The sequence below is a fragment of the Amphibalanus amphitrite genome, unplaced genomic scaffold, assembly GCF_019059575.1.
Source record: "Amphibalanus amphitrite isolate SeventyFive unplaced genomic scaffold, NRLGWU_Aamphi_draft 000232F_arrow, whole genome shotgun sequence".
Lineage (NCBI taxonomy): Eukaryota > Metazoa > Arthropoda > Thecostraca > Balanomorpha > Balanidae > Amphibalanus > Amphibalanus amphitrite.
In genome coordinates, this window is record NW_024881727.1 from 719,683 (window position 1) to 746,414 (window position 26,732).

The 26,732-nt window shown below is 50.3% G+C and overlaps 1 protein-coding gene across 2 annotated transcripts in view; it reads left to right on the forward strand.

The window, feature by feature from the left end:
• Positions 1-26,732, forward strand: part of LOC122385830 (sorting nexin-32-like) — a 54,811-nt gene that overhangs the window by 6,749 nt on the left and 21,330 nt on the right. For both annotated transcript variants that reach the window (XM_043374408.1, XM_043374407.1), the window contains exons 5-7: positions 3,780-4,042; positions 4,272-4,396; positions 4,652-4,828. In XM_043374408.1, the coding sequence (XP_043230343.1) occupies positions 3,780-4,042; positions 4,272-4,396; positions 4,652-4,828 (565 nt within the window). The remainder of the gene's footprint in view (positions 1-3,779; positions 4,043-4,271; positions 4,397-4,651; positions 4,829-26,732) is intronic.

Genomic DNA, 26,732 nt, shown 5'->3' on the forward strand with positions numbered 1-26,732 from the left:
GGTCGAAAATGGCAAAAATGACGTCACTCTGACGTCATTAGCGGCCAACCTATCATAGACTTTGGAAAAAATTTTGGTCACCATGTGCGCTAGCTGCTCCCGGGAGGGTACTGAAAGTTTGGTGACGATCGGCGCAGCGGTTCTCGAGATATATCGATAAAACTAAAGGGGGGGCAAAAAATTGCCCCCCCCACCGCCTGGAAGGTTAACGGATTGATCCTACTTTACGTGCATCATGGCATCTATATGGATTACGATTAAGTATTGTCAACAGGTTCGGCCGCAACAGCAGGCATCTGAAGTTCCGGTGATTGAAACTGGTTATGTGGGTACACTGTAATCTGTATGCATCTGTGAGAAGGCTATGAAGGCTGGTCTGAGGTAATTTGGATGATGTTTACGCATCTCGCGCTCCGGTATCAATCCGATACGGTGATCTGGTGCGTAGATATGCCACCGCCAATAAACTTTTATACATCGACACCCATGAGCCAAGCTTTCTATACAGTTTGTGTGGCAGCGGCCCGACCAAACCTTAGGTATTTTTTACAACTTCAAATTTGGTAAAAGAGCGAGAGGAGCTTTGAACGGTGATCGTATAAAAGGCGTGCCTAAAAAGCGGAGGAATTTCAAAAATTTCGCGCGCCTTCGGCGCAGCATTTCAAGAACACTTGACCTTTTGTGACCTGGAGTATAAAGAATACACACGATGCAAAATCAATGCAGCACGACCTATACGAGGTTACGCAAAAAAAAAACTGGTGGCATGGTAAAAAACGCCTCCCAACCCCCCCCCCCCCGCTGAGCGATTTTTTATCTCGCGACCGTATGGCGCCCTCCTTGGGTGAGGTGGCGCCCTCCAAACCCTTGGCCCCCCCCCTTCGTGATTTTCTAAATACGCCGCTGTTGGTCGGTTCCGTGTTTAATGACATCACTTGTGACGCCACGTGACGTTATTGGACCGTGTCGTCCAACTAGCATTTTACCTACCATATTGTACCCTTACGCCATTTGAATGATGCAGCTCGTTGGATATCGCATACCACGTCATGATAAACAGTGGTCCATGCACATGCTCATGTGTATTTCATAGTAACAAGCTCAACAACAAATACAGTGAACATCGAACAATAAGTGAATTCATCTTGCCACTGACAATCATCCGCACACCCTACACAAAACAACACGACTCACGACTATACCCTGCCTGTTGACACAATACTTCGTCAGTCATTACTAATTTGATTTTGTCTGCTCTTCAATGCGACTGTCATGCTTGTTCGGTGTTGAAAATCTGGGGATTTGTTTCCGTCTTTTGTCTCCTCTTTACGTCATCGTAACCCTCGTGGTTCTTAGATAAGCCATCATGGCGAACAGCATCGCTACTGTCACTTCTTTTGACCCATTTTGATCTGTTCTGGGCCTTATCTCCGATCCCACGACGTGCTTCCTACGCGGTGCACGGCTGCTGGACATAGTTGAGGCAGAATCCCGTGTTGCCGCTGTCAGGCGTCTCAGAGCTGCCCTCCTGTGCGTCCGTGTGATAGTAGAGACGGAACGGCTTCATGAAGCTGTAGACGGCGTCCGACGTGTTGGTGCCTGCCAGGGTGTGGAAGCGGTCGCCGCACAGCCGGTCCACGCACACGTTACCGTCGCTCATTTCAGTCAGAGGCTGGTTGACGTTGTCGGTGGCACACGGGATGATGAGCCAGTCTTTGTCGCAGGCCGCGCCCGCCTGCGCGGTGATGGAGTCACCCTCTGCGCCGTTCAGTTTGAAGGACATCTCCCTAGTGGTGCCCGGCTCGCCGCACGGTGTGTATTGAATACCGCAGAAGTTACGCTCCATGCGCACACAGGACGTGTAGTCCTGGTTGGAGAGCTGCGCGCCATTCTGGAAGTCGAAGTTGTAGGACTTGATGGTGCCCTGGATGCCGGTGAAGTACTGCAGACAGCTGCTCTCTGCTGTGTAGATAGTGTTGCACGGAATCTGCGAGACTCGCACCTTCCAGCTGCGGCTGAAGCTGCCGCCTGTGGTGACGAACGATAGCGTGATCGGTGTGTCGGCGCTGGCGGTGCCGGCGTCCACATACATGTGGTTGCCGGTGTTGATACCACAGATGGTTGGCACAGGTGCCGCACCGCTGACCGTAAACTGATCATTCTGACAGAGATGATTGTTGGGCTCGGGCTGCGCGATCACGAACGAGTCAAAGTCGAGCCGCAGCTGGCATATGTTGTTGCTGAGTTTCTGGACGGTCAGTTGACAGCTGCCTGTGCTGTCAAACGATCCCGGGTAGTTCTCGTTGACGAAGTAGGTGTTGTTGAGTCGTGTCGTCTCGCCGCAGGTCTTGGTGAAGACGCAGCAGACGCCGTAGCCCTTAGCGCAGGTGCCGGACGCCACTCCGCCCAGATTGGTGCATTCTGAGGCTGTATAACAGGTGCCGTTGTTTCCGTTGCTGGCGGCGCAGACGAAGTTCTCTATCTTGACCAGAGTGAAGATGTTGAAGGGATTGAAGAACCGCGACTGCCGGCCGGCGTCAGTGGACCGCGCGGCTGCTGCAGGAGCGTCGGCAGTGGTTCCTACCGCCGCTGAGCTCCTGGCCTGGTAGCGGGCGGTGTAGTCGCGTCCCCGGTAGGCAGACACAGAACCGCAGGCGGTCGCCAGCAGCAGAAGCACCGCCAGCACACTGAACGACGACCGGACCATCCTGGTGTCCTCCTAACGAGCGGCGATCGAACACTGACGCTGGTCCACGGGCGCGCCCCGTTTTACGCAGTGAAAGCCCTCCCCGTCCCTGCGGATGGTGTAAGCTGGAGAGGGGACTACTGAGTACTGTCCTATTGTTGACACACAGACGCCCCCCCCTCACGCAGCCGTGGCGGCTGGCGTTAATTCGAACACATGGGCGACTACCGATGATGTCAACCCGCTCATGCAAATCGCTGACACTGGTAGCTCTGGTGATTGGAAGGTTACGAAGTCACGGGGAGGGTGCGTTAGGTCGTGACCCCTTCAGGCGTGGGACGGTGTGTGTTTGGGTCACGGGGCATTGCGTGTCCGATGTGGTGAGCGGTGACGGATCAGAGTGTGTAATGTCACTGTAATGTGCTCGTGGATCGCGACACCGTCATTATCTGTCAGTCAGCTGTTCAATTTGTCGGCAGGCTGTCAGATGCGATTAGTTGACTCATATTTTATTTTGGTGGAGCTATTTGACCTCTGGGAACTGGAGCTATTGGTCAATTGGAGCTAACGTCACATATGTCTACTGACGCTGTTTATGACAAGATGTGTGTCAAGTGGCATGCTGGATACTACTCTCTTTTTCTGTTGAGAGCACTATAAAATTGGAATATAGTGGATCGGAAATTGATATGTTGCGACTTGCGAGGAGGAAAATTAAAGCATGGCTAGTGCGGAAATGTTGTCCCGAAAATACCACTTAAGACGTACCACAGATAACAGTACTACTGTTATCTGTGGACGTACTGCTTATCATAGCCTGCATCAAAAGCAGGATTTGAGAATCACATGGTGCATCATGATAGGATGAATGCCGTTATTTATTGGCAGCTCTCGTGGTAACCATCGCCACATTGTATATCGCCATAATGCACCAAATGCCACGCAGTGTCTGCAAGACAACTGAACGTAAAAGACGAAAACTTATAGTTATCAATAATTTCAGCAATGTCGCTACTTAGGCATGGCTTTCATGCACCATAAACCAACCAGACACGTTCCGGCCCACACCAACCAGCCCTCCTCCCCTCCCCAGGTACCTTCGCCTGCTGCTCCGTCACGAGGTACTGGGCCGTGACCCGGCCCTGGAGTCGTTCCTGGCCGCCGGCGAGGCGCCCGTGCGCACCCTGGTGCGTCGCTCTCTGCTCACCCGACTGCAGGACGGCCTGACCGGCTCGCGAGCCACCCATCCCGACTGTGACGAGTTCTTCCAGCGCGAGCGAGTCAAACTGAACGAGTATGAACCGGCGCTGCAGCGGGCGGCTGAGGCGTTCAGCGCAGTGGTCTTCGCGCAACAGAGTACGTAACGAATGTGTAGTAATTTGTGATTTTATTTTGATGGTTGCGATTTTATTAGTCTACACATAGACCTCTGGAGCTGTTTGAAGCTCTGTTCATTTTTGACAGCAAACGAATGGTTGTATATTCGGCTCAGCTAAGTGCTAACTTTCAGAGATAACTTTTTATAAACTTGTTACCGCATTTTCGCAGTGTACCTACTCGTTTTAATCGTGTTGTTATCTCACAGGACTATCAAATCAAATCAACCACCTAGCGACGGCTTTGAATATCGGCGTTGGTAGTAATGAGGGCTGGAACGGGCTCTACCACAAGCTCAACGTCCGGTTCTCGGGCGCTCTGCAGGAATATAAGGTGAGGAGGATACTATAATTTAGAGCTACGTTTTTTTTTTGTTCTTCGCTTTTGGTCGGAATAGTATAATTATTATCCAATGATATGAACTATTGATATTAATAAACTTACAGAGCATTGCTATCGTTCAGTTCTGTCTTCGCCCCTGCTTAATGCCCGTACTTAATGCTCATAACTTCAATGTCCAGTACGGTGTGTCCAGTACAGTCCATTACGGCCATAGTCTGTAGTCTGACCCTACCCCCACGTTTCCAGCGCGGCGTCGACCTCAGCACGGCCAGTGCGGACGGCACCCTAGGCCAGACCCTGGAGCTGCACGCGCGGTACGTGCGATCAGAGGCTGACATGCTGTACCGGCGAACTGGGCTGATGATGGAGTACGAGGCGGCCAACCGAGGCCTGGAGAAGACCAAGGCGCAGCGACGCTCGGCGGTGAGTACCCTGAGGGGAGGGAAAAAGGGGAGAGAATAGATCCTGTTGGTGTGGACTCACTCAGACGTGGAGGGATGCCGTTTTGCTTGATTGAAATCAGTCGGTGTCTTTGCTTTACGTTATGGTGGTGGTAAATGGGAATTTTCAACAATCTGAGATGTGAAGTGACATAAAACTCGCAAAAAATGTTGAACGGAGATGCACCGTTACGATATTCATACACTGTCCTAATCACTGGTTGGAGGAATGAGAAGACGACGATAATTTATCAGATGGTGATGGTGAATGGGCTTTAGCGATCTTGGTGAGACACTGAAGTGCAGCCAGGGACGCAACACTGGGTATTGAACCGATTGGCTATGGACTGTGGTTGATAGTTTTAGTGAGAAAAGCGTATTCGAGAAATGACGAGCTACTCAGTTGACTAGCTGGCATAGGCATGACGTCAGATACTTGTCTCTCGGTATGGATGAGGTGTCATCACTAGCGCATTCCCGCACTGTGTGACGCCTCGTCAAACATACCGTGCCACCTGTGGCGTTTTGAAACAAGTGTTACGAGTTGCTGAGAGTTACCTAACGAAATTCGTGATTGAGTGCACGGCTGACTTCCGCCATTGTTTCTCGGCTGCGTCGTATCACACCGTTACAGTCAGTGCGCCTCGTGACGCTTTGCTGGGCTCGTCACGCCGGGAGGAGTGGTGCTCTAGCGGCGTCAGATGGAACGAGAGGTTCCAGTTTTGTTCGCGAGGTGATGATGGCAAGGTGTATAGCCGCATAGGCTACATCCAGCTTCACAAGGTTCATTCCTGTGGACTGTGCATTGTGCAACGGGTTCTTATCGATTGTGAAATTTTAAAATGGACAAAAGCGCACCAGGTTGGTGGGCGTGATGCATTGATAATCAAAAGGCTTCTCAATTTTATGGATTTTATCTTCAGAAATACTGACAAGGTTAATTTATAGTGGTATGCCAACGGTATCAAAAAGTCAGATATGCCAACGGTATCAAAAAGTCAGTTCGTCTAAAGAAAGCTGTGCTGTGGCCTGTGACTGTAACTTTCTCATTTACCCATGTCTGATAAGCAACGGACGTCATTTTTGAAGTTCATACTTCCCTTGAATTGCCAGCGTAGTGAGTCTTCCTCTGGTACATTTTCTTACAATGACGTTTGCTTTCCACGCACATGAAACTTTGATCACCGGTATTGCCGTCAATCTTATTCACTCTCACGAATCCATCATTTTCATCACCAGTCTGGTATCAGTGTGGGAATTCCCTAGCCACGTCAACGCCCGCTCAATGGGCTGTGGCTCCTTTACAGCTCACTTCAAGTGCATCATTGTGCATTAGTCATGACCAGTTACTGCATAACATCGGCGTTGATGCCCACTGAAGCTCGAATCATGCCAATTTCCTTCTCATCGCCGGTGCTGACATGTCTCTTACCATTACGAGACGTCTATATTTCGCCAAAGTTGATTCATTCTCAGCGGTGTTTAGGTGAAATGCAGTGTGATGAACGACGGAAGTCTTTGGCTTTCCAGTCATTTTGCTGACGCTGATCTGGTCGTAATGTGTCCTGGGTGAAATTGGTCCGCATATGTGTGGGAAACGGGTATTTGAAGGCTAAAGCTGTTACTAGCATCATTGCAAGTGTAGCATTAGCCACTGCGTTTTCTATTCCTTTTAGCCCTTCATTTTGTATCCTGTTTTATCATTATTTACAAAACCTTCCTTTTGTCATTACATTGCACCATCGTTATACCGTTTGTAAGATTATGGCGGATGATTATAGGTAACTCAAGAGGGTGGTGAAATGCAGGCGAGTGCCACTGGTTTCCATGATATCTGTTGTGTCTTTACTTTTCAGCAAGTGTAGATAATTATAACGCCGGCATTGAATCTAATCTCTGTGCAATCGATGCGACGTGAATGGCCGGAACTTGTCAGAGTCACTGAACCGTATCAACAGAAATTAAGCGTGTACAGCTGTTACAGACTAAATTTCCTTATCGTTTGCATGCTAGGTAATTTTATTGAATGTGGATAGAGCAATCTCGGAGAGCTAAAATTAGCTAGTTCGGAAGAGCTAGACACGAGTTCAGGTAGCCATCAGCCCTAACTAATGTCACCCAGCTGTGCGCGCAATTTGGCATCAAATCACCTGGTAGTTCATCGGACTACCTGGTCACCGAAACATAAACACACTACCCAATAGTCATGTGTCTAAACTAGGGGTGGACGGTATTGTTTGGCAACTAGGGCGACCGGGGGGGGGGGGGGATCACGAATGCCACATCGCGCCACGTTATGGTCACGCCGTGACGGTGTTACGTGATGCTCAGCTGAAACGACCGTAACCTTGCGTACCTGGCTGCACTTTGTGTGTGATGTGTGGAAACAGGTCCATAGGTAGACAGTGATTTGGTTCATGTAAATGCTGCTCCATTCATCGTAATTTCAATCCATTCAACACAATGAAACATCATTACATGTAACCGACATGTCACTTAGTTCGTGCTGAACGTTTGGTCACGACGGACACATATAACCACATTTTTTATTTCTGTGATGTTGGAAAACCCCGGTAGTATCTCGCTTATTGAGGAGGAGGACAGTCGTCTCAAAGTGCCTACACTCTCCTGGTACGTGGACTGGATTCGGTGGCCGCCAGTGCCGCCCGGCCGCGCCCACCGGCACGTGAGAACCTGGACACGCCGTGACCCGGTCGGGAGGATCCTCCGGCCGCGGGATCTGTGTCGAACGTATTGGTTCCGCTGAGCGGTGTCCGACCGTGTCCAGCTGGGCCCGATCCTACGGACGTCGGTTACTAGTCGATGACCACCAAACACTAGCTCCTGGTGATGTTTGTGAGTACTGCTTATTTCTGATGGCGTTCACAGTGAACTCGAAGGTGGACATTGCCCGGAAGGTTGAAGAGCAGAAAGCTGCACGGTATTTAAATGATATGCCACTTGGGAGGTTGTACGGGAGACGAATGTGAATATACCTAGGAATGGTAGCATTGTCGAAAAAAGCAATACAACACGATACTATTCGCTGATGTGGCTTATGCTCGATGCAAGCTGCTGATTCGGTGACTCAGTGATAATAAGTTCAATATTTAGAAAGTGCTATATGGGACGGTACCTTGTGAACGAAAATCCGTTATCCAATGCTCAGGCAGTTTCAGCAGACCCTTCGTTGCTCAATCGATACACCTAGATGGTTTCAGTTTCGTCGTGAGTTTCGCGGGTCATGTTATGCCACACCTGGCTGCACTTAGCGTTTCATGTGTACTCGGACCATTTAACTGATTGGACCCCTTGATTGCTCCATTTGAAGCGATTGACTCGCTCAATTTTCTTATCATGACGCGATGACTAGCGGCTGGACCATTTTACGTCTGTTTCCTTTGATTTATGACTCCAATTTTTATGATTGACAGATTGACAAGGGAAACCGCAGACAGACATAATATTGACCTTCACATTGACCAGCTCCGACGCCATTGTCGGTTGATGATGATGTGGATGATTATTTTGTTTGCTAATGCATCGTGGTCCGCAGTTTTCATACTCTGCCATGGCTTGGTGATGGATTTAGGAAAATGCTAATTGATGAACATGTCAAATACGCCCGGTTATATATGACAAGATATAACCGGTTTTTCCGCGACACTACGAGCGTCTTCTCTGGGGCGGCCCCGGAGCCGGGCCGGCCTCTGCGAGCAGCGTTCGGCGGCAGGCGGGCGGCCGCCTGCGCCCCCGGGCGGCAAGGCCGCTAAGGCGGCGGCCTCCTCTGATTGGTGGAGCGACTCGTGTCACGTGACGGTGACGGCGCGGGGTTTGAGTGCATTTGCGCGGTCACTCTGTTCTAAGCCGCCCGGTCCGACGCAAGTCAGCAGTGTTCTCGCTCTGAAATGTTTTTGCGTTTACTGTGGTCGTGTTCAGTGGAAACTGGAAGACATCAAGGGAAGTATAAGTTCGGTTTTATATCAATGTGATATTGATTGACGAGGATGTTTTTTCCTTTCGGGGTTTTTATGTTTATTTTTTACTGGTTTGTTCTTTCTGTCTGATTTTTTTCCCATTTTCGGCATGAGGTTTGGTTATTTTTGTGCTTATGTTATGCTATCACGGTAAGAAGAGGGTCGATGAGCAATGGGTCGGCAAATGCCCGGTATTATAGGTTCTTTGAAGGTTAGATGAAACAACGAAACTTGGACTGCTGGTAGAAATAGGTTTGGTGTGTTTTTCGGATTTTGGGAGATTGAGTGTAGGTATTTGCTAGGTGTAACATAGCTGTAACTGCTTTTTGTTTCTTCCCTGGAACGGAGCGCCGGACTTTGCCATTCTACACTCCGTGTGAGTGAAATCAGCTCATGCTTTCTCGGTGTAGCAGCTCAGAGTGCACGGCCTGGCCGGCGTAGGGTTTGGTGGCCACGTTGTGTTGGCCGGTGGTTGTGCAGAGAGTTGGTAGAATTGCCGTTTGTGGTACCTGGTGTTGGTTGAACTGTGGTTCCCATACAGGTGAACGGTTACTGGCGTAAGGTGTGCCAGGTGGGCGTACCCCGTGGAGAATGAGCTGCTGGTGATGTTGGCTCTGTCCGAGCGTGTCCGAGCGGGGTTTTCATTAGTGGGTTAGAGATTGTTGATAACAAGGGTACCAACTACCGGGTGAGACTTGAGAGGGTAAATGGAGTTCATTGTAAGGATAACCAATGCAATGGTATTTGTCTAAGATGGTATTGTTATCTGGTGTTGATAGGTTGGAATGAAAGGTTTAGTGGGTGATACAGAGGTACAGAGGTGGTACAGTGGAACCCAGTTTGGGTGTGATAAGTCTCGGCGGACTAGGATATTTATGGATTAGATGGGGAATTATGTAAGGTGGTTTTGGGATGCATTAGCGATAGCCTAGTAAGTTACAGGCTATTACCCAGAGGAAGTTTTCACACCCATGTTTAAAGGCTGCAGTAGGTATGCCATTCTCTAGGATGCAGTTTTAGGGTAGCCCGTGATTGTGTGGCTCTCACTCTGCATTGAGGTACGAGTTAACTGAGTTTCGTTTTTTATGGTAGTGGCGTTTGTAAATCGGTTTTTTTTTTTCCAGAGTGAGGTGCCTTTCTTGTCGTTGGTCAATAGAGCATTGCCAAGGCATGCATAAGCGACATCTGCAATATGCATATCCTGCCGATATGTCATCACACGCATTGTCAGATAAATGGCTCCAGTATACTCGTATATAGCCCCTTTTGATACGAGATTTCGGCTAAAAATGGTTATGTGACACATTCTGTTTTTTTCCATGGCTTGGTGGTTGGCATCCGACTCTGAACGGCGACGGATCGGCACACTCGGCGGGGCCGGCCCGCTTTGCCAGAGTCTTCTTTGGCCGCTGGAGGATTTCTTCACAGCTCCCACGTCAGCTGAGGGAGTTCCGACCCCTCCCAGCTCATCTTGCTCCAGTGGTACTGCCTAGCAGGTCTTACGGGACATCGTCAGGTATAGGCCAAGCTGGCCGGGGTTTTGAAAGGTACGTTATTCCATGTACGGGGCCCGATACATACCTGTTAATGGAGGTTCTAGGCGACCCGATAGGGTGGATATTGAACGCTTGGGCATGGGCGATATCGGCATTTTTGAGGAGATATTTGGTTCCAGCATATAAGAGCATATAAGATACCTCACATGATGCATATGAAACGGTGGCGTAGCTAGGGGTCTAAGGGGACACGTACCCCACCTCCCCATCGGGTTCAAAGGGAGCCTCGAGTCAGAGGGGCCCTGCGGCGCCATTTAACCACTGGGGGTTAACAATGGCCATATAGAAGGGCCCCATGGGGCTCATTAGAGCACCTCATGGACCCTAAATTGTCACACTGATATCTCTTTAAGGGCCCCACGCCGGATTCTGAGGGCCTCTTGTGCTTTTTAAGGGCCCTTCAGTGGTCTCCAAAGGCCCCTTACTGGCCTCTGCAAGTTCTTACCGGCCTATGAGGGCCCAGTTCTAGGGGCATTTCCCGCCTGTGATGGTCCCGCAATTATTTTTCTGAGAGCCCTATAACGGCAACTGTGGGGGCCCTCGTCGGCGCTTATGAGGGCCCACACCGGTGTCTCTGCAAGGGTTTCACACCCCCAACTCTGAGTGCCTACACTAGTGCCTATTAATGCCCTATATCGGCGACTCTGAGAGTGAGGACCCAAATCCCTACCCAACACCGGCGCATCTAAAGGCCACCCACTGGTGACTTCTGAGGCCCCCCACACCGGTCCGGTGGCTCTCAGGGCCCCACCGGCGTCTGATAGTACCATGCCGGTCTCTAAGGACCCCACAGAACTTCTTCTGCTGGCCTAAGGGCCTCTTGCCGGTCACTGAGAAGTGAGAACCCCCTGCCGGCTTGTAGAGGGTTCGCGTCCGCAGCTCAGGCCCCACACCCGTCTGTAACGGCTCCACACCAGCGTCTATTAGGGCCCACAGCAACGCCTGTAAGGACCCTCACCGGCGCCTCTGAGAGAATCACACTAGCACCTCTTAGCGCCCACACCGGCACCTGCATGACATTCCCACACCAGTGCCTCTTAAGGCCCCTTACCGGCGGCTCTGAGGGCCCTACGCCGGTGATTCTGAGGATGCTAACGATAACCGAAGGCACCATACAAGCGCTTAGTGTCGCTGAGCTTTTAATCCCATACCGGCCTTCCAAGGGCGCCACGTCAGTGCACTCATTGCCCCACACCCCTCCCTTACACCCGGAGCGGGTAAACTGTGTACCTATAGCAACGATTTTACCACAGTTGTACGCTATGTATTTCTCAAAGTTGACTCAAGCTGGTGCAGTATAAAATCTGGCCTGCCAAACTTATGGCCAAGGTCAGGCCCAAACAAAAGCGGGATGACGACAGCGGATGTCAAATCGATACTGTAATAGCGGAAACCATTCAGATGGCAAGGAAAATGCCGTGTGTTTATGTTTAGGTGTATAAAGGAAACAAGAAGTCCGGAAAAGGGAGGGAAGATCCTTTCTCGCTGCCTCAATGTCGAGGGGGCGCCGCCCCCTCGGCTCTCAGGTTGGGGGGGGGGCTGCCCCCTGTTTCCTGGGTCTATTAAAATTACTCACCAAATAAGGGATAAGGGTGGAAAATTGATGGTCAGATAAGGCCTAAAAGGAGTGGGAAAAGAATGTACAGCAAAATTTAATACAAGGCTGTTATGTGGAAAGTAAAATGGCTATCGATCCATGCAAATGCTTTTTCTTGGTAAAATTGGGAGTAGAAAATGGGCTTAGAAAATGGAGGCGAGTGAAAAGTGATTTGCATTTGGATGTCGTTTCCCACCTAAATCAACAAATTTTGGGACACTGGTACGGGGTACCCCTCGCCAGCATCAGGGTTGACGTCACTCAGGACCTGCCTATGGTTGGTTGGTGGGTGAGTTACTGTACCTTCTATGGGTGACATTGAGCCAGCTCGGCGTTTGGAGGCAGTAAACACCTCCAAAACGTGTCGAACTAGGAAGCAACGGCAACCTTCATACCCATATTGGCCTGTTTACAGCGTCTGTATGCCGGTCATTTGGTCCCTGATCAATCCCGAGCTTCGTGGAAAGGCAAGCTTGTTGCCCGTGGCGGGTGATGCGGATACTATCAGATTTCAAAAACGGGTATTTTTGGTATTCAGGTCGGGTAATTGCCCTGAACATTCGGGAGAATCTTGGGATGCCCAATTCTGCAGGTCCCGGGTGGAGCTCGCTAGTCTGCCCGGAGGGTGTCCCATTCTACAACGACCCCGTGGCAGCTCGCTAGTCTGCCCGGGGATGTCCCCTTCCACAACGACCCCGGGGCGCGAGTTTCCTAAGTGTGGAACTATTCATACCGTCGCCCGTTCGAGTGACGTCATCAGTTGGCGCTGGCGGCTAGGTGCATGGATTGGCGCATCCTTAAGTTGGCGAAGAGGCGGAGCCAGTTATCCTGCGTAAATATTTAGCCGGTCTTAATTTTAGCGAGTTCCCTAGTTAGGGAAAAAGCAACTTATTCTACGTGAATACATAACCGGTGTTATTTCAGTTGTCACTTGTCGTTCGTGCATTCGCCCACCTTGGAAGCATATCTCCTACGAGGTGCTTGAGTTTTGACGGTGGGGTTTGTGCAGTGTGCACTGCGTTTCGCTTCAGCATTGAGTAAATATCTTCAGTATTACGGCTGGTGATACTGCCTGTCGGCGTTGAATGATGTTTGACACCAATAGGACACAGATTAGCAGGTAGTGCGGATTTATTATTAGCAGATTTATTGGCGAGATTATTAACGGATTTATTAGGTATTTATTATTTTATTAGCAGGTAGTGCGGATCTATACTGCGGATAGTGAGTGACGCCATCTGGACCGATGCTGGATATGGTAGCGCCACCTGCCGCCACTTAACTGCTCGCTACTTGTAACAGTGCCTGGCTGGTGCTGTGTGCTGATTGTTTGAAGCGTAGTACCTTATGACGCACAATATAAGGTCACTTTGCAAAATTTGAGGAGCATGGACGAATTAATTTGTGAGACATTGACGCCTTAGTAATACGTAATTGTTCCCAACACAAGCTACGTATTAGATTTCAATGTATTGCTCAACTTCCCATAATAAAACCAGGGGCGCTAGTGCCGCGCGCCGCTAGCCTATAATCGTGCAGCGATTGGTCGGCCGACTGTGAGCCATGACGTCACAGCCTGTAACGTCATCTCGGCGAAGCTTACGCCAATCAGAGACCTTAGGTATGGACAGTTCCACACTTAGGAAACTCGCCCCCGGGGCAGCTCACTAGTCTGCTCGGGGGTGTCCCCTTCTACAACGACCCCCGGGCAGCTCGCTAGTCTGCCCGGGGGATGTCCCCTTCTACAACGACCCCGGGGCAGCTCGCTAGTCTGCCCGGGGGGGGGAGGGGTGGCCTGTTTCTACAACGACCCCGGGGCAGCTCGCTAGTCTGCCCGGGGGTGTCCCCTTCTACAACGACCCCGGGGCAGCTCGCTAGTCTGCCTGGGGGTATCCCCTTCTACAACGACCCCGAGGCAGCTCGCTAGTCTGCCCGGGGGTGTCCTCTCCTACAACGGCCTCGGGGCAGCTCGCTAGTCTGCCCGGGGGCGTCACTTTCTACAACGGCCTCGGGGCAGCTGTCTGGTCTGCCGAGGACGTACTGGAGCTGGCTACCGCCAGGACGCCGGTATAGCGCAGGCGTCATTCCGGAGGCTTAGAATGCTGATGCCGGCGCGCGCTGAGAGCTCTCCCCTTTTTGCTGGTCGGCTATCTATGACCTGATTACCTATAGTCTCGTGGTCACTGTTTTAACCCCTTGCAAAGTTTTTAGGTAACATTCATGGTCATTATCATTGCCACGTGTAGCACAGGGGCTAAGGTACACGTAACAGTAGCTGCGGCCTCTGTTTTCAGTTGCTTAACAACCAATGGGTTTCCATGTTTTTTAAGGGGCGGCGCTAAAATAATAACAATAATAACAATAATACAATAATAACAATAATAATTAACAACAACAATAATAAAAGAAAAAGTAGCTCGCTAGTCTGCCCGGGGAAGCCGTTTCTCATGGCCTCGGGTGCTGCCCGGGATGATCCATTCTTCCACCTTCTACAACGGACATGGGGCGGCTCGCTTGTCTACCCGTAGGTGGCTGCCACTAGGACGCTCGGTAGCGCGGGTGTCCTTACGGCGGCTTAGAGCGCTGATTCCTGGAGCGAGCTGAGAGCCCTCCCTTTTTTTTTGCTGGGCGGCTGTCAACGACCTCCGTTGATACTGTTCTAATCCCTTCAAAAGTTCTGGGAAAATTAATGGTCGCGCTGACAGGCATGTGCATAGGGTTAAAGGTAAAGGAAAATACAGCTTCTGTTGTCAGATGCCTCAGAACTCATGGATGGTTGTTTTTTTTTTTTCGGCGGGTATATCTAGGGCCTTTAGTTGGTGGAGGCTATCATTGCAGTAGTGGCTAATGCTACTGGTTGTTCGTCCTGCTGTAAGGGCTTCGGTATAAATGCCGTAATATTGTTCTTCATTGGTGACCGCTATATCGCTCACATCCATGTTGGCAGGTTTTAGGGATCGTGGCGTGTCTGGTAAGCTTCGGGCCAGGTTGAGGAAATAATTACCTTCCTTCAACCAAGCACGTATTTGGGTGGGTTCCGCCACTGGTCTCGACACTGGCGGCGACTATAGGTCTTTTGTGTTAATTTGTATCCCCCATTCGGTCTGCTGGTCTCGGGAAGGGGGTGTTTTATTTTGGCGCATTGGTGTCTGGGTGGATGTATTGAATGGGTGGGGACACCATTGCGCCGCGCGGGGGGAGGGGTGGCGGCCCGTTGGCAGGGCAGTCTCGGTTGAGACATGTATACTTGCTATAGTATGTTTGTGTCGTGTTCATTTGGGCTGAATATACCAATAGCCCCTTTTTGTACAGCTACAGTGTTTTCCTGGAGGGAGTTGGTTGTGAGGTTTGCGCTGAGATTGGTTACGCATAGCATAGCTAATTGTCTCTATGTTTGCTGGCAGCTCGAAGGGGAAGCGGAAAATACGCCCGGTTATATATGACAAGATATAACCGGTTTTTCCGCGACACTACGAGCGTCTTCTCTGGGGCGGCCCCGGAGCCGGGCCGGCCTCTGCGAGCAGCGTTCGGCGGCAGGCGGGCGGCCGCCTGCGCCCCCGGGCGGCAAGGCCGCTAAGGCGGCGGCCTCCTCTGATTGGTGGAGCGACTCGTGTCACGTGACGGTGACGGCGCGGGGTTTGAGTGCATTTGCGCGGTCACTCTGTTCTAAGCCGCCCGGTCCGACGCAAGTCAGCAGTGTTCTCGCTCTGAAATGTTTTTGCGTTTCCCACCCACCCACCACCATTTTTGCGGTTTTTTTTTTTACACGCACCACACTCTTAAATAAAGATGGGTTTTTCCACAAAATGTGGTTTTTTCCCCAACTAGGTCCCCCGGTTTTTTTCTAGTTAGGACTTTTTCCGGGGGAGGACACACACGACAGGGTTTCTAGTGTGGGTGGGGACACCATTGCGCCGCGCGGGGGGAGGGGTGGCGGCCCGTTGGCAGGGCAGTCTCGGTTGAGACATGTATACTTGCTATAGTATGTTTGTGTCGTGTTCATTTGGGCTGAATATACCAATAGCCCCTTTTTGTACAGCTACAGTGTTTTCCTGGAGGGAGTTGGTTGTGAGGTTTGCGCTGAGATTGGTTACGCATAGCATAGCTAATTGTCTCTATGTTTGCTGGCAGCTCGAAGGGGAAGCGGAAAATATTTACGTGGCCTTAAGCTGCAGAAGGTCCCTGGCGTGTTGTTTATCCTCAAAGCTGCTCCGCGAAAAGATGTAAGACCGGCCCAACGATGGGTTGTGATGCGTTTGGAGCCATGCAAAGGCATCAAACTTTCGTCATCCAGTTGATCAATAATGCAACATTTTTCATTCTTGATGCTATCAGGAAGATCATCGTTGGCTTGCGTATCTGTTAACAGCTTTGCGATAGTGGCTTGCCTGAGAAGCAGCGCTCCTTTGATTGCTCCATCCTTTTTGTCAGTTTTTTTTTCGAGGTTGCCGAACTGACCACTGCAGCCTCCGCTCGAACTTGCCACTGGGGCCCCCCAGCCCTTCCCCGCGCCGAGCTGTCCCAGCTTCGTGGCGAGCTTCGTGACGGCAGCACGGCAGCATAATTGGCTCCGTGGTCGGCGGCCGTGGGTCGAGCGCCGACGCCGGGATAACGGGAGACCAGGCAAAAACTCTCCCACGTGCATTATAACGCGACCGCACTACCACCGGCGCCGCTGCTGCTGCCGGCGTGGACTGCTGCTGACCGCTGCCTGCTGTCGCGGACGCTTCCGCGTGGCTGGCGCACCATCCCACTTTGTGGGAGCTACGGATTTCTTGACGGATAAGTGGACTTAGCAAAAGGGTTGACTGTTTTCTGGAGGAGTTGCCTTTGGAAAGTAACTCGAATTCTAAGCTGTGGACGATCGACAGGTCGCCTTCAGTTTGTTTTCATCACATTGCGCCCCAAAGACCCAAATAACTTGTAATGCAGTGCATATTACATAGACTGCCCCCGACGGCTGCATTCAAAGCACGGATGAATTTGTACCCGTTCATTGTGATGTCTGGCATATTCTTCGTAAATAGTAGCCGCTCGACTATTTCCTGTGTGCGGTAGCGCACCCTACAAATGTGTATTTCCCAGCGCCCTTTTGCAAGACAAGCGGACGGAGGTGCCTATTTGTTTCGGCCGCCATTTGTGGGGAATCTTACAAATGGGTAGCTACGGCTGGAAGTAAGGGAGGGCTGACTGATTCGAGCACTTGACCGCGTTTGGGTCTACTGACGCTCCCTGTCTTGTAAACGCGCGTATCAGTGCTGCTTCAACGCCAGGTGGCCACGGTCAATGCTTGTTCTCTCCAGGTTCCAGGTCTATTGAAACTGCTCTTTCTCCGATTTTAGGCTACCTCCTGCTGAATCGAGCTCTTTTCCGACGAAGATGAAGCTGGGATCGATCGCCATCGCTCTTGCGCTACTCAGTGTTTGCTGTGTCAGCCCCCAAATTCGTTCGAGGATTATAAATCTATCACGCTCTCCTTCACCCGCAACGCTGCCGCAACCCACGAGTCTCAGATGTGCTGCAAAGTGTATGCGACAACCGCTCTGTATGAGAATATTATTCTCCTCTTCGTACTGCTTCCCTATGATTTTTCCATATAGAATCATCAGGAGCGTCGTAGGCATCGAATCTAATTTATTTAACCTCACGTGCCCACCGGACCTTGGCTGTTATTATTTACCTCGAGAGACGGTGTTCACATTTCACGAAGCGGAAAACAAATGCCTGCAGGTATCCAATGCTTTTGGTACGGCTGCTAATTACCTCTCCCGACTTCCTTCGATCCACAATCTCATCCAGAACACGGCAGCTGCCATGATACTGGCCAATAAGGGAAAGACGGCGGTCGCAATCGGTCTATCGCAGGGCGAGGACCTCATCTGGCGCTGGAGCGACGGTTCGCCTGTCAGCTTCACCTTCTTTGACGGCGTGGTTGGGGACGGCAGTCGGATGCCGCTGACGAACGTCCAGGGAACGACCGGCCGAAGCTACGCCGTGCTGCTTGGCGCTGGGGATAAGGAAGGTCACTGGCAGAGCTATTCAATGGAGAGCCGTGAACAGAGCGTCCTCTGCTTCCTGACTGAACCATAAGGATTGGAGATCAAAAAGCACTGCGAGTGACTAGCAATATTTCGGTGGCTCTTCAAGGCCCGCACATGTTCAGTGATGGCTGGGGGCAGTGCGACGTGCGAATGTTTCATCTGCTACTGAAAAGCTAGTCATTTTAACCGCTGTATTTATCCCCTGAGGCTGTTATACAGCTGTTGTGTAGTGATGCTAAGGCTTTTAGTGACTGCGCATGGGGTACTAATGGGCGATTCCCTAGGCCTAGACTATCACCGGGGCATAGCATGCCTTCGTTGATATTGTTCACGTCTGTATTGATGTTAAACCGCACGACTTAGCTTAGCATGCTAACTTGTTTTGCCTTTTTTCTTGAAGTTGAGGTGGCATCGTCCATGACTTGTTGACATTGATGCTGTAACGTCGCATCACATCTACAAAAATATATGTAAAATGTATTGCATCGCATTTTATTTAGTGTTGGCATTCATCTAATTATTAATTAAACCAAGATGTAGATTGCCTTAATATGTGCTTTGAGTCAAGCTGCTGCTTTCTTTTTGAATGTTTACAATTGATACTTAAAGAACAAAAGAGGAGGGAGTCCGATTAAAGACAAGAATGTACTGTTCTTTTTACCAGTCGTGTCAGATGTTGAAGCACATACATGTACGATGGGTTGTGAAAAACACTGCGAGAATCAAGGTCCCGTAATTTTTACATTTTTGTTTTCAGTAGGCAAACAAAACAGCATCAGCAGCGCTTTCAAATAATAGGTGCCAGGTCTGAAGACGCTCACAAGAAAAAAAAAATCACTCGCTGAATAATGCTGCTCCGTATATTCCGTCTTGTGTGGTTACCTTGTAGCCCACACTTGTAGCCACTTCAAAACAAAACAATTTTTGTTCACCTTTTTGGTCAGTAAACGCAACACTTTGTAATATTTGCCGGGGCTTTCCGTAAGCGGAACGCCTTTTATAAATGTGTAGTTTTCAGCTCCAAGCCTTGGACCGGGTGCACAAGGGTGCTTATTTTCCTTCGCTGCCAGTGGCGGGAGGGGGTAATAGGCAGGCAAGCAGCCGCGGGTGAAGCCCTCCTGGGCTCGTCACTTCCCTGAAGTTGTGATCTCAGACCCACATCGACTGTGGAGCCGTTAACATCAGCGCTGGTACAGACTCGGATAATATTCGCGCTTTAGCCTCGGTCAAGGCGTTGTTCAACGCAGAATTCAAGCGTTCTTCCTTCTGCTGAATCGAGCGCTTTTTCGTGGAAGATGAAGCTGGTATTGGTCGCCGTCGCTCTTGGGCTGTTCAGTGTCGGCTGCGTTAGCCCCCAGATTCGTTCTAGGATTATAAAGCTGTCTTTAACCACTGGAGAGTTCGGTGCCCCGGGGCGACTCGCTATACACCGATGTGCTGTCAGCTGTCTGCGAAATCCTCTTTGTATGGGGATATCGGTCTCTTGGTTCTGTTTCATCAAGACGCCGTCAACCCGCATGGTTAGTAGGAAAATCTCATACAATAGCGGTGTCATGTATAGCATCACCTGCGCATCGGACATCGGCTGTTATTATTTACCTGCCAACAATGTTTCTACGTTTGATGAAGCTGAGAACAGATGTCGGCAAGAAAACAACGCTTCTGATTCCTCTGGTTTTTACCGCTCACGATTGGTTTCGATCCATAATCTTCTGGAGAACACGGCAGCTACCAGAATGTTGGCCAGTGAAGGAAAGACGGCGGTCGCAATCGGCCTGTCCCAGGGCGAGGATCTCATCTGGCGCTGGAGCGACGGTTCACCTGTCAGCTTCACCTTCTTTGACGGCGTGGTCGGAGACGGCAGTCAGATGCCGCTGACGAACGTCCAGGGAACGACCGGCCGAAGCTACGCCGTGCTGCTTGGCGCTGGGGATAAGGAAGGTCACTGGCAGAGCTATTCAATGGAGAGCCGAGAACAGAGCGTCCTCTGCTTCATGACCAGGGAGTAACGTTTGACGAACAAGGGGCGCTACAAGTAGCTACTGTTCCAATTCCATCCGAAGAATGCACCTCTTCAAAGCAACGAAGTAAACGAAAGGTGAATCTGCGACTGAAGTGTACTTGTTGTAACGACTGCATTCGTCCTTCGACTGTTATTTGCATAATGCACAATATAACTATTCTCTGTTGAATATGGGCATAGTTTTGGAATGCATAATAAAACTGGCAAGGTTTCATGTTAAATGGCTATTTCAGTCTTCAGACGTGTTGTGTTTTCTTCGTTTTTTTTTCACAGCTGACGTTGTAATCGAAACGCATGACTTTCGCGCTGACCATTTGACTTGGCTATGATCTATCATTCACTGAAATAAATTTGTCTAAATGTTGACATGCTTATTTTGGGATATCTTGTGATATGGAACATATGGACGAAAGAAGATATGAAAGCGGGGGCTGCGATTGTGGTGCTATGTGTATGTACTTATGCGGATCACATGTGACTATCCTGCATTCACTTAATTAATTACTTTGCATAACTTGTTCTGCTAATGATAGATGCAGCCTTTAGACTTAAATGAAAATTATGGCTACGACAATCATTTTGTATTGATATTCTTTATAGTTTAAACTGCTCGGCTTTCTTCACTTGCATTTTAATAATACAATTTTCGGTTTAGAAAGAAAAGAAAGAAAGAAAGAAAAGATGAAAATAACAAACGCTGTTACTTTTATGTCCAAAGTGTTTTTATTGTGCCCTAACTTTACCATCGATGTACAAAATGTTTTAGTAGGCTGCAATTAAAATAACTTAAATAATCCTATAGGTGGAAAAATTATGCAAGACTACATAATTGCTTCTATTGTCATTATTGTCGTGCACAGTTGATCAAGGTAAAAGTCAAATATGCTTAGTCAAGCACACGGCAAAATTGGCTCCATTGCACAGCTGAGGATGCCGAAACCAGTCATTTATGTCCTTTCTCCCTTCCTAGGATATGCGATGATAATATGGTGGAGATTTTGAGACTCCCGGCAATTGTTTTTCGATGGACCAAGGGATTTCCATCGGCTGTGCAGCATTTGTGCTCCCAAATAATGGGTGTCGTTGTTGATACCGTTCACAAAAATCACCTGTCAAACGATGCTGCTTGGCTTACTCGTTCCCTGTACTTTTCCGGCAGCCACTACTCGAATGTCCTTTCAAAACAGGGCAATTTTTGTTCACTCGGTCAACATTTCTTGTAGTTTTCCTTGCACAGCAGTATGCTTTACAAATGTATGGTTTCCAGCCCTTTCCTTTGAGTCTGGTGCACTTAGGTGCTTATTGCCCTCCGCTTACTTTAGTGGAGACATGTACAACATGCAGGTCGGAAGACACGGCTGGATTCCCACTTGGGCTCGCCACTTCCTTCGAGGTGCGTCGTTTGAACCGCTCCAGGCTAGGACCGCGTAGACACCGGTTCAGACGACGAAGAGATTTGAGCTAGAGCCTCTCTAGCACGATTCGAGGCGTGCTGAAGTTGATTCAACTGACCCTGAGCTGCGTCTCGTTGAACAAACGACTCTGCCGGTAAATATGAGGCTAAGAGCGGCCACTGTTATTCTGGCGCTGCTGAGCGCGGCTGCTGTGCGCTGTGTCGTCCGCACCAGGACCATAGAGGTGTCGCCTCGTTTCCTATCCTTCTCGTCCGCCATAGCGGTCCAGCCGCCGACCACTGACCTTATGCAGTGCGCGGCCCGGTGCCTTCGCTATGGTGGAAGCGTGCCGTGCATGCACATAGCGCTCAACCCTCACTGCTTCATCATACCGTTTGTGGAGGTGGAAGTCGAGGTGCCGGACTCCAACCCCAACTTTGTGCTGGTGGCTGACGCACAGTGTGGGCCGGTTGGGCTGTGCTACAGCCCACTGCCAATTTATGAATTTGAGGAAGGTGAATACATCTGCGAAGTCTTTGACCACGGTCTCTCGCCCGACGAGAGTACCTTGTACCGTTCTAGGCGGCTGACGATCCACAGCTGGTCCGAGAACCAGGTTGCCGGGTCGCTACTCACGGACTTTTTCCATGTGGTCGCGCTGGGCCTCTCCCAAGGGGACGACCTGGTCTGGCGTTGGTATGACGGCTCTCCAGTCAACTTCACCTTCTTTGATGGCGTCATCGGGGACGGCAGTCAGATGCCGACGACGAACGTGCAGGCAATCACCGGTCCAAGTTACGCCGTGATGCTCGGTAGCCGCGAGAGGCGTGGTCATTGGCAGAGCTATTCAGTGCATCATAGCGTGAGCGAAGAATTCTTTTTCTACTGCCTGATGACCCCTAACTGAGGCCGGACGGGGCTGATTTTCCGCAGTCAACTTGATTGAAAGAGTTCTTCACATAAAAAGTGTTTTCACAAACGATGCGGTATGAATTGGAAGTGAGGACTGTTTCATGAGTATAGTGTGAAATGCGTATAGCAATGGCTGTTGGAGATTACCAAACACCTTGCCGCGAGGTCGGCATCTTCCGCGAAGAACCGGGAAGAGGTATGCTTGTGTCTATGAGCACACAGTCGCTTGCTGTTTCGGAACAGTTCCCCAGAACCTCGCGGCACATTGGCTGAAATCCAATGTGGTCTTCAATCATGAGAGGAACCGCCATCTATGGTCTGAGATCAACATAGAGAAAGCACCTTTTAATGGTCCTTTCTCCTTAGACACTCTATATGCGCTACGACTTAGATGTTTCGATTGCGATGCTCAAACCTATACATATATTATTTTTTCCTCCGCCTTCTTGCTTGTATAGGTTAGGTGAATGAACAGACCAGATGAATGAATCGGGAGTGTGCTCTGCCGCTCATGTAAGAATAAATAGTTCTCCATCCACGTAACGGCTGCGTTATCTTCAATCAAGTGTTTCATAACCTTGCTTGTAACTGTTTGGAACTCTCGTGAAATAAACAATCCCTTAAATTAGTCACCTGTTGTTGTCCCGTTGTAATAATTGCCTTCGTTGTCGATGTGAAAATGACAATTTATGACCAATACCCGATCGAAAGAGAAGACAATCGACATTACTTTCTTCCCTCCCGAATGGTACCGGTCCCGCGTAATGAGGCTCCTTTATTTATGAGATCACCGGAGCAGAACAGAGCCCGTTTTCTCTCCAAGTTCCCGCTGGAAAGCCTCTCCCCGATCTGCGTATTCGACATCCCCAGACCGTGACCGGCCTCTTCGGGCACTTTCCTCTCCTCTGTGGCCTGTGGTCACGTCCTGACGCGGTATGGGAGACGTGAGATGATTGACGTGTACATTACGTAACGTGGAGTGCATGACGTTACGTAACTGAGCGTTATAAGTTGCCATTCTTTATGACGTGATGATGACGGATTTTGGTGATTTATATGGCTTATATCAAGTGACATGGGATATTCTAGCCCTAAGTGCGGCTGCGAAAGTGTAGGGTATAGTGAGTGGCCAGATGACAGATAAATGGGCAGTGCTTAGTGGGGCGGGGGGGGGGGGGTAGGAGGGCACTATTTATGTAAGTGGAGACCGATGAGTAGACCGTGTGTAGCCCGGACCAGACTGAGCTCTGACTGGGTAAAGCTACGACGGCGTACTGTTACGACTCTGCCAATTGCCATCCCGCGCTGCCGGTGCCGGTCTGCAGAGCGCTGCGGTCACGGCGGTGGGCTCGGTACACGACGGAAGCGGTGTGGAAGCGACAGCTCTGTCTGCCGACCGAGCGGTGGCCCACCACCGAGACTGTTGACCGCTGAACATTGACCGGTGAGCGTTGACCGATGACCGCTGCCGCCTAACATTGGGCTGACCAAACATTGGGCTGGGCTGACCAAAAATGGTCAAATGCTGACTAAAGCTAACCGTTCGACTAGCCATTTCGCCTGATTTGGTTATTCGAATCTCAGCTGACAGCTGGCCTGAAACGTGGTCCTCTGGTCATCATTGGTAACGGTGACTCGATGTTTTATCTCGTTTGAAATGTCACTGAGCGGATCGCTGCCAAACACCTCCCCTTCGCAGTGATACAGAAACAGCGGAACGCAAGTCACGCTGTTCTGACCTTCACAAATCGCAAGGTCGATAACACAATGACCAGCATCAAAGGGCTGCGACTCATAGAGATCTTATATACATAAGATCTCTATGCTTATGTATATAAGATCTCTATGCTGCGACTGCCCTTCTCGGATCAATATCACAGTTCGTCGAGAAAGTGAATGGCAGCCGAGGATGATGATGTGACCTTGGTGGCGATGTCTGACGCGTGACGGCCTGTGACGAATCCATGACGATCGGGCGCCGGAGCTGGGTGCGGTCGTGGCCGGTGACATTTGTGACGCAGCGGTAACGACAACGGCATGGCAGCGGCAGCGGAGGTGGCAGTGCCGGAGGCGATCTCATGAACAGGTGCTAACGATTGCAGCAGCGATAATCACAGTGGCCGCGCGGTTCCGCTCCTGGAGCATGGGCTTTGTGCCAACCTACGGCTGGGGTCGGGAAGGTGGGGCTGCTTTGTGGTGGCACAAACTGATTGTCAGAAGTTTCCCGAGCGCTGCACTGACGGACAATGGTCTGAGAGGACTCAAAGGTCGCGGCGGCGGGGCTCGCGAGGGCAGATCCTAGTCGCGACTCCGGACTAGGTATATGCCCGCGTAGGCGTCTGAACTTGGTTTTATCGATCACCGGCTTGCGACAGTGTGGAAGTAGGCCACGGGTACACGCACTGCGACGCCCAAGGCTAGTTTTTGATCTGGTTCGTTTCCAGTTTTGCGTCAAGGCTGCGCCAGTCACGTCTCCAGCCATGGGAGGCCGCCCGGTCACCAAGTAAACAGCCATTACGGCTCTGCGAAAACATTCCTGTTGTGGTGCGCAAGGGCAGATCTGTGACAAAGTGCAGGGGTTTGTGTTTGGTATGGACGCGGGACGCAGGCTTCGGTAATAGCGTGAACGTCGCTGTCGGGTGGCTGCCTAACAATCGTGGAAATATTCCCGTCATGGATGTACTTTGACAATGTGGCGATCAAGTGTATGGCCATAGACTTCCCAGTCCCAAGTAATGATACATGATTCAGCAGGCACTATTTACTTACATGACTACCTACTTTTTGAGGATTCCCAAGGCGCATGCTAATTGCTACTTGGATGCGGGATGCCGCAAGTGATCGAACAAATACTGCCATTAGCTTCTACATGTTTGTGTGCTATGCATTTAGCGCTTGTTTTCCTTTCCCACTTGCTATATTCATTCCATTTTTTTTTAAATAATTCAACTAGTGTTGTGTGCTAAATTATTCCTAAACTCAGTCCGACAAATGATTTGCTCAATTGAGCTCTTGGCCGGTGCTATTTTCCTCTGCTGTGACGCAGTCTCCAGTAACCATAGTTACGTTTCTCTCCGATATTGCAGTCTCCATCACTTCCCATGTCGGACCACGTCATAATGCCTACAGCTAACACACCAACCGGAAACCAACCGAAACCACACAGCCCAGCGATGGTTTCGGTCAGCTCCCCGTGTGCAAAAACCCAGCGCCCAGTCACCGTCTGCCTTTTTGTGCAACTACAGGGGGAGAGTTTTTACCGCCGTCCGCCGCGCACCACCTGGCCCAAACTCCGTGCGCACGACCGCTAGTTCCTGCACTTTTCTGGTTCCAGATGAGCGGTGCACGACCCGTTTGTGAGATTAATGCGGAGTGTGCCTGTGACGAGAGTCATAATCTATGGGTGTCATGGCTTTGGCTGCACGCCTAGCAGTAGTGACGGCTGACGGACTATACGTCTCGTGATAGTCACTAGCTGGAGCGAGGGATCTCTTGCTTTCCAATATTTTTCGTGGGTGTGAATATCGAGTAGTTTCTCAGCGATTCCGGTCAAGCGTGAGGAACGGTGAGAGGTTTATGGTTTTGGAACTCTCCAATTGGTTTCGGGTGTCGTCAGCCACTTTCCTGGCCACGAAAATCACTTATGAAGTATTTTTAGGCTCACCATATTAAGGAAGTTGTGGCATACCGAAATCCTAAACCGCCACCATCGCCACTAATATTCCCACAACTTCCCGGTCGGTATCTCCTGGAACCTATCGCTGATCACTCTTACACAGCACCGGCGACGACAGTGTCAGCTTCCACTCGTCACCAGCTATACTAGTCTGACCACATCAGCTTCCACTTCATAGTCGTCATCATATGCCTACTATCTATCGTCTTCACCGTATCCCTATCCGTCCTCTCCACACCACGTCCACGACTGCGATCTCTCCTTCTCCCCCTACCCCTTTCCACCGGCTCCCACGCTCTCATGGGTATGCCAGCCCTCCCCTCCCCACGCCAGACTGCAGCGAGTGAAAAGCCGTGACACTGTGGCGTGCGGACAATGTCTCCATCTGGCCTCCTAGGCTCTATTGAACTGTGTCGGGAAGCCGTTAGGTGCTGAAATGGCCGTTATTGTCCGTTCAGCTCGCACGGGTGGGCTTTCGTTGCATGATTTATGGTGAGTTGATTTATGGCAACTTTCCGTGCGCTCGGATGAGTTGTGACTGCGTTACATCGAGGACGGGGTTTCGATATTTTCACCTGTAATTTTGCTCAATTATCATAGTTAAATGCCAACTTTGCATACACTTTAGAGCTTCTGGTAACATTGGTGAGGTGTTGAGGATGCAGCTAAATGACCAATTTCAATCACTTTCTCGTGACACTAATTTACGAT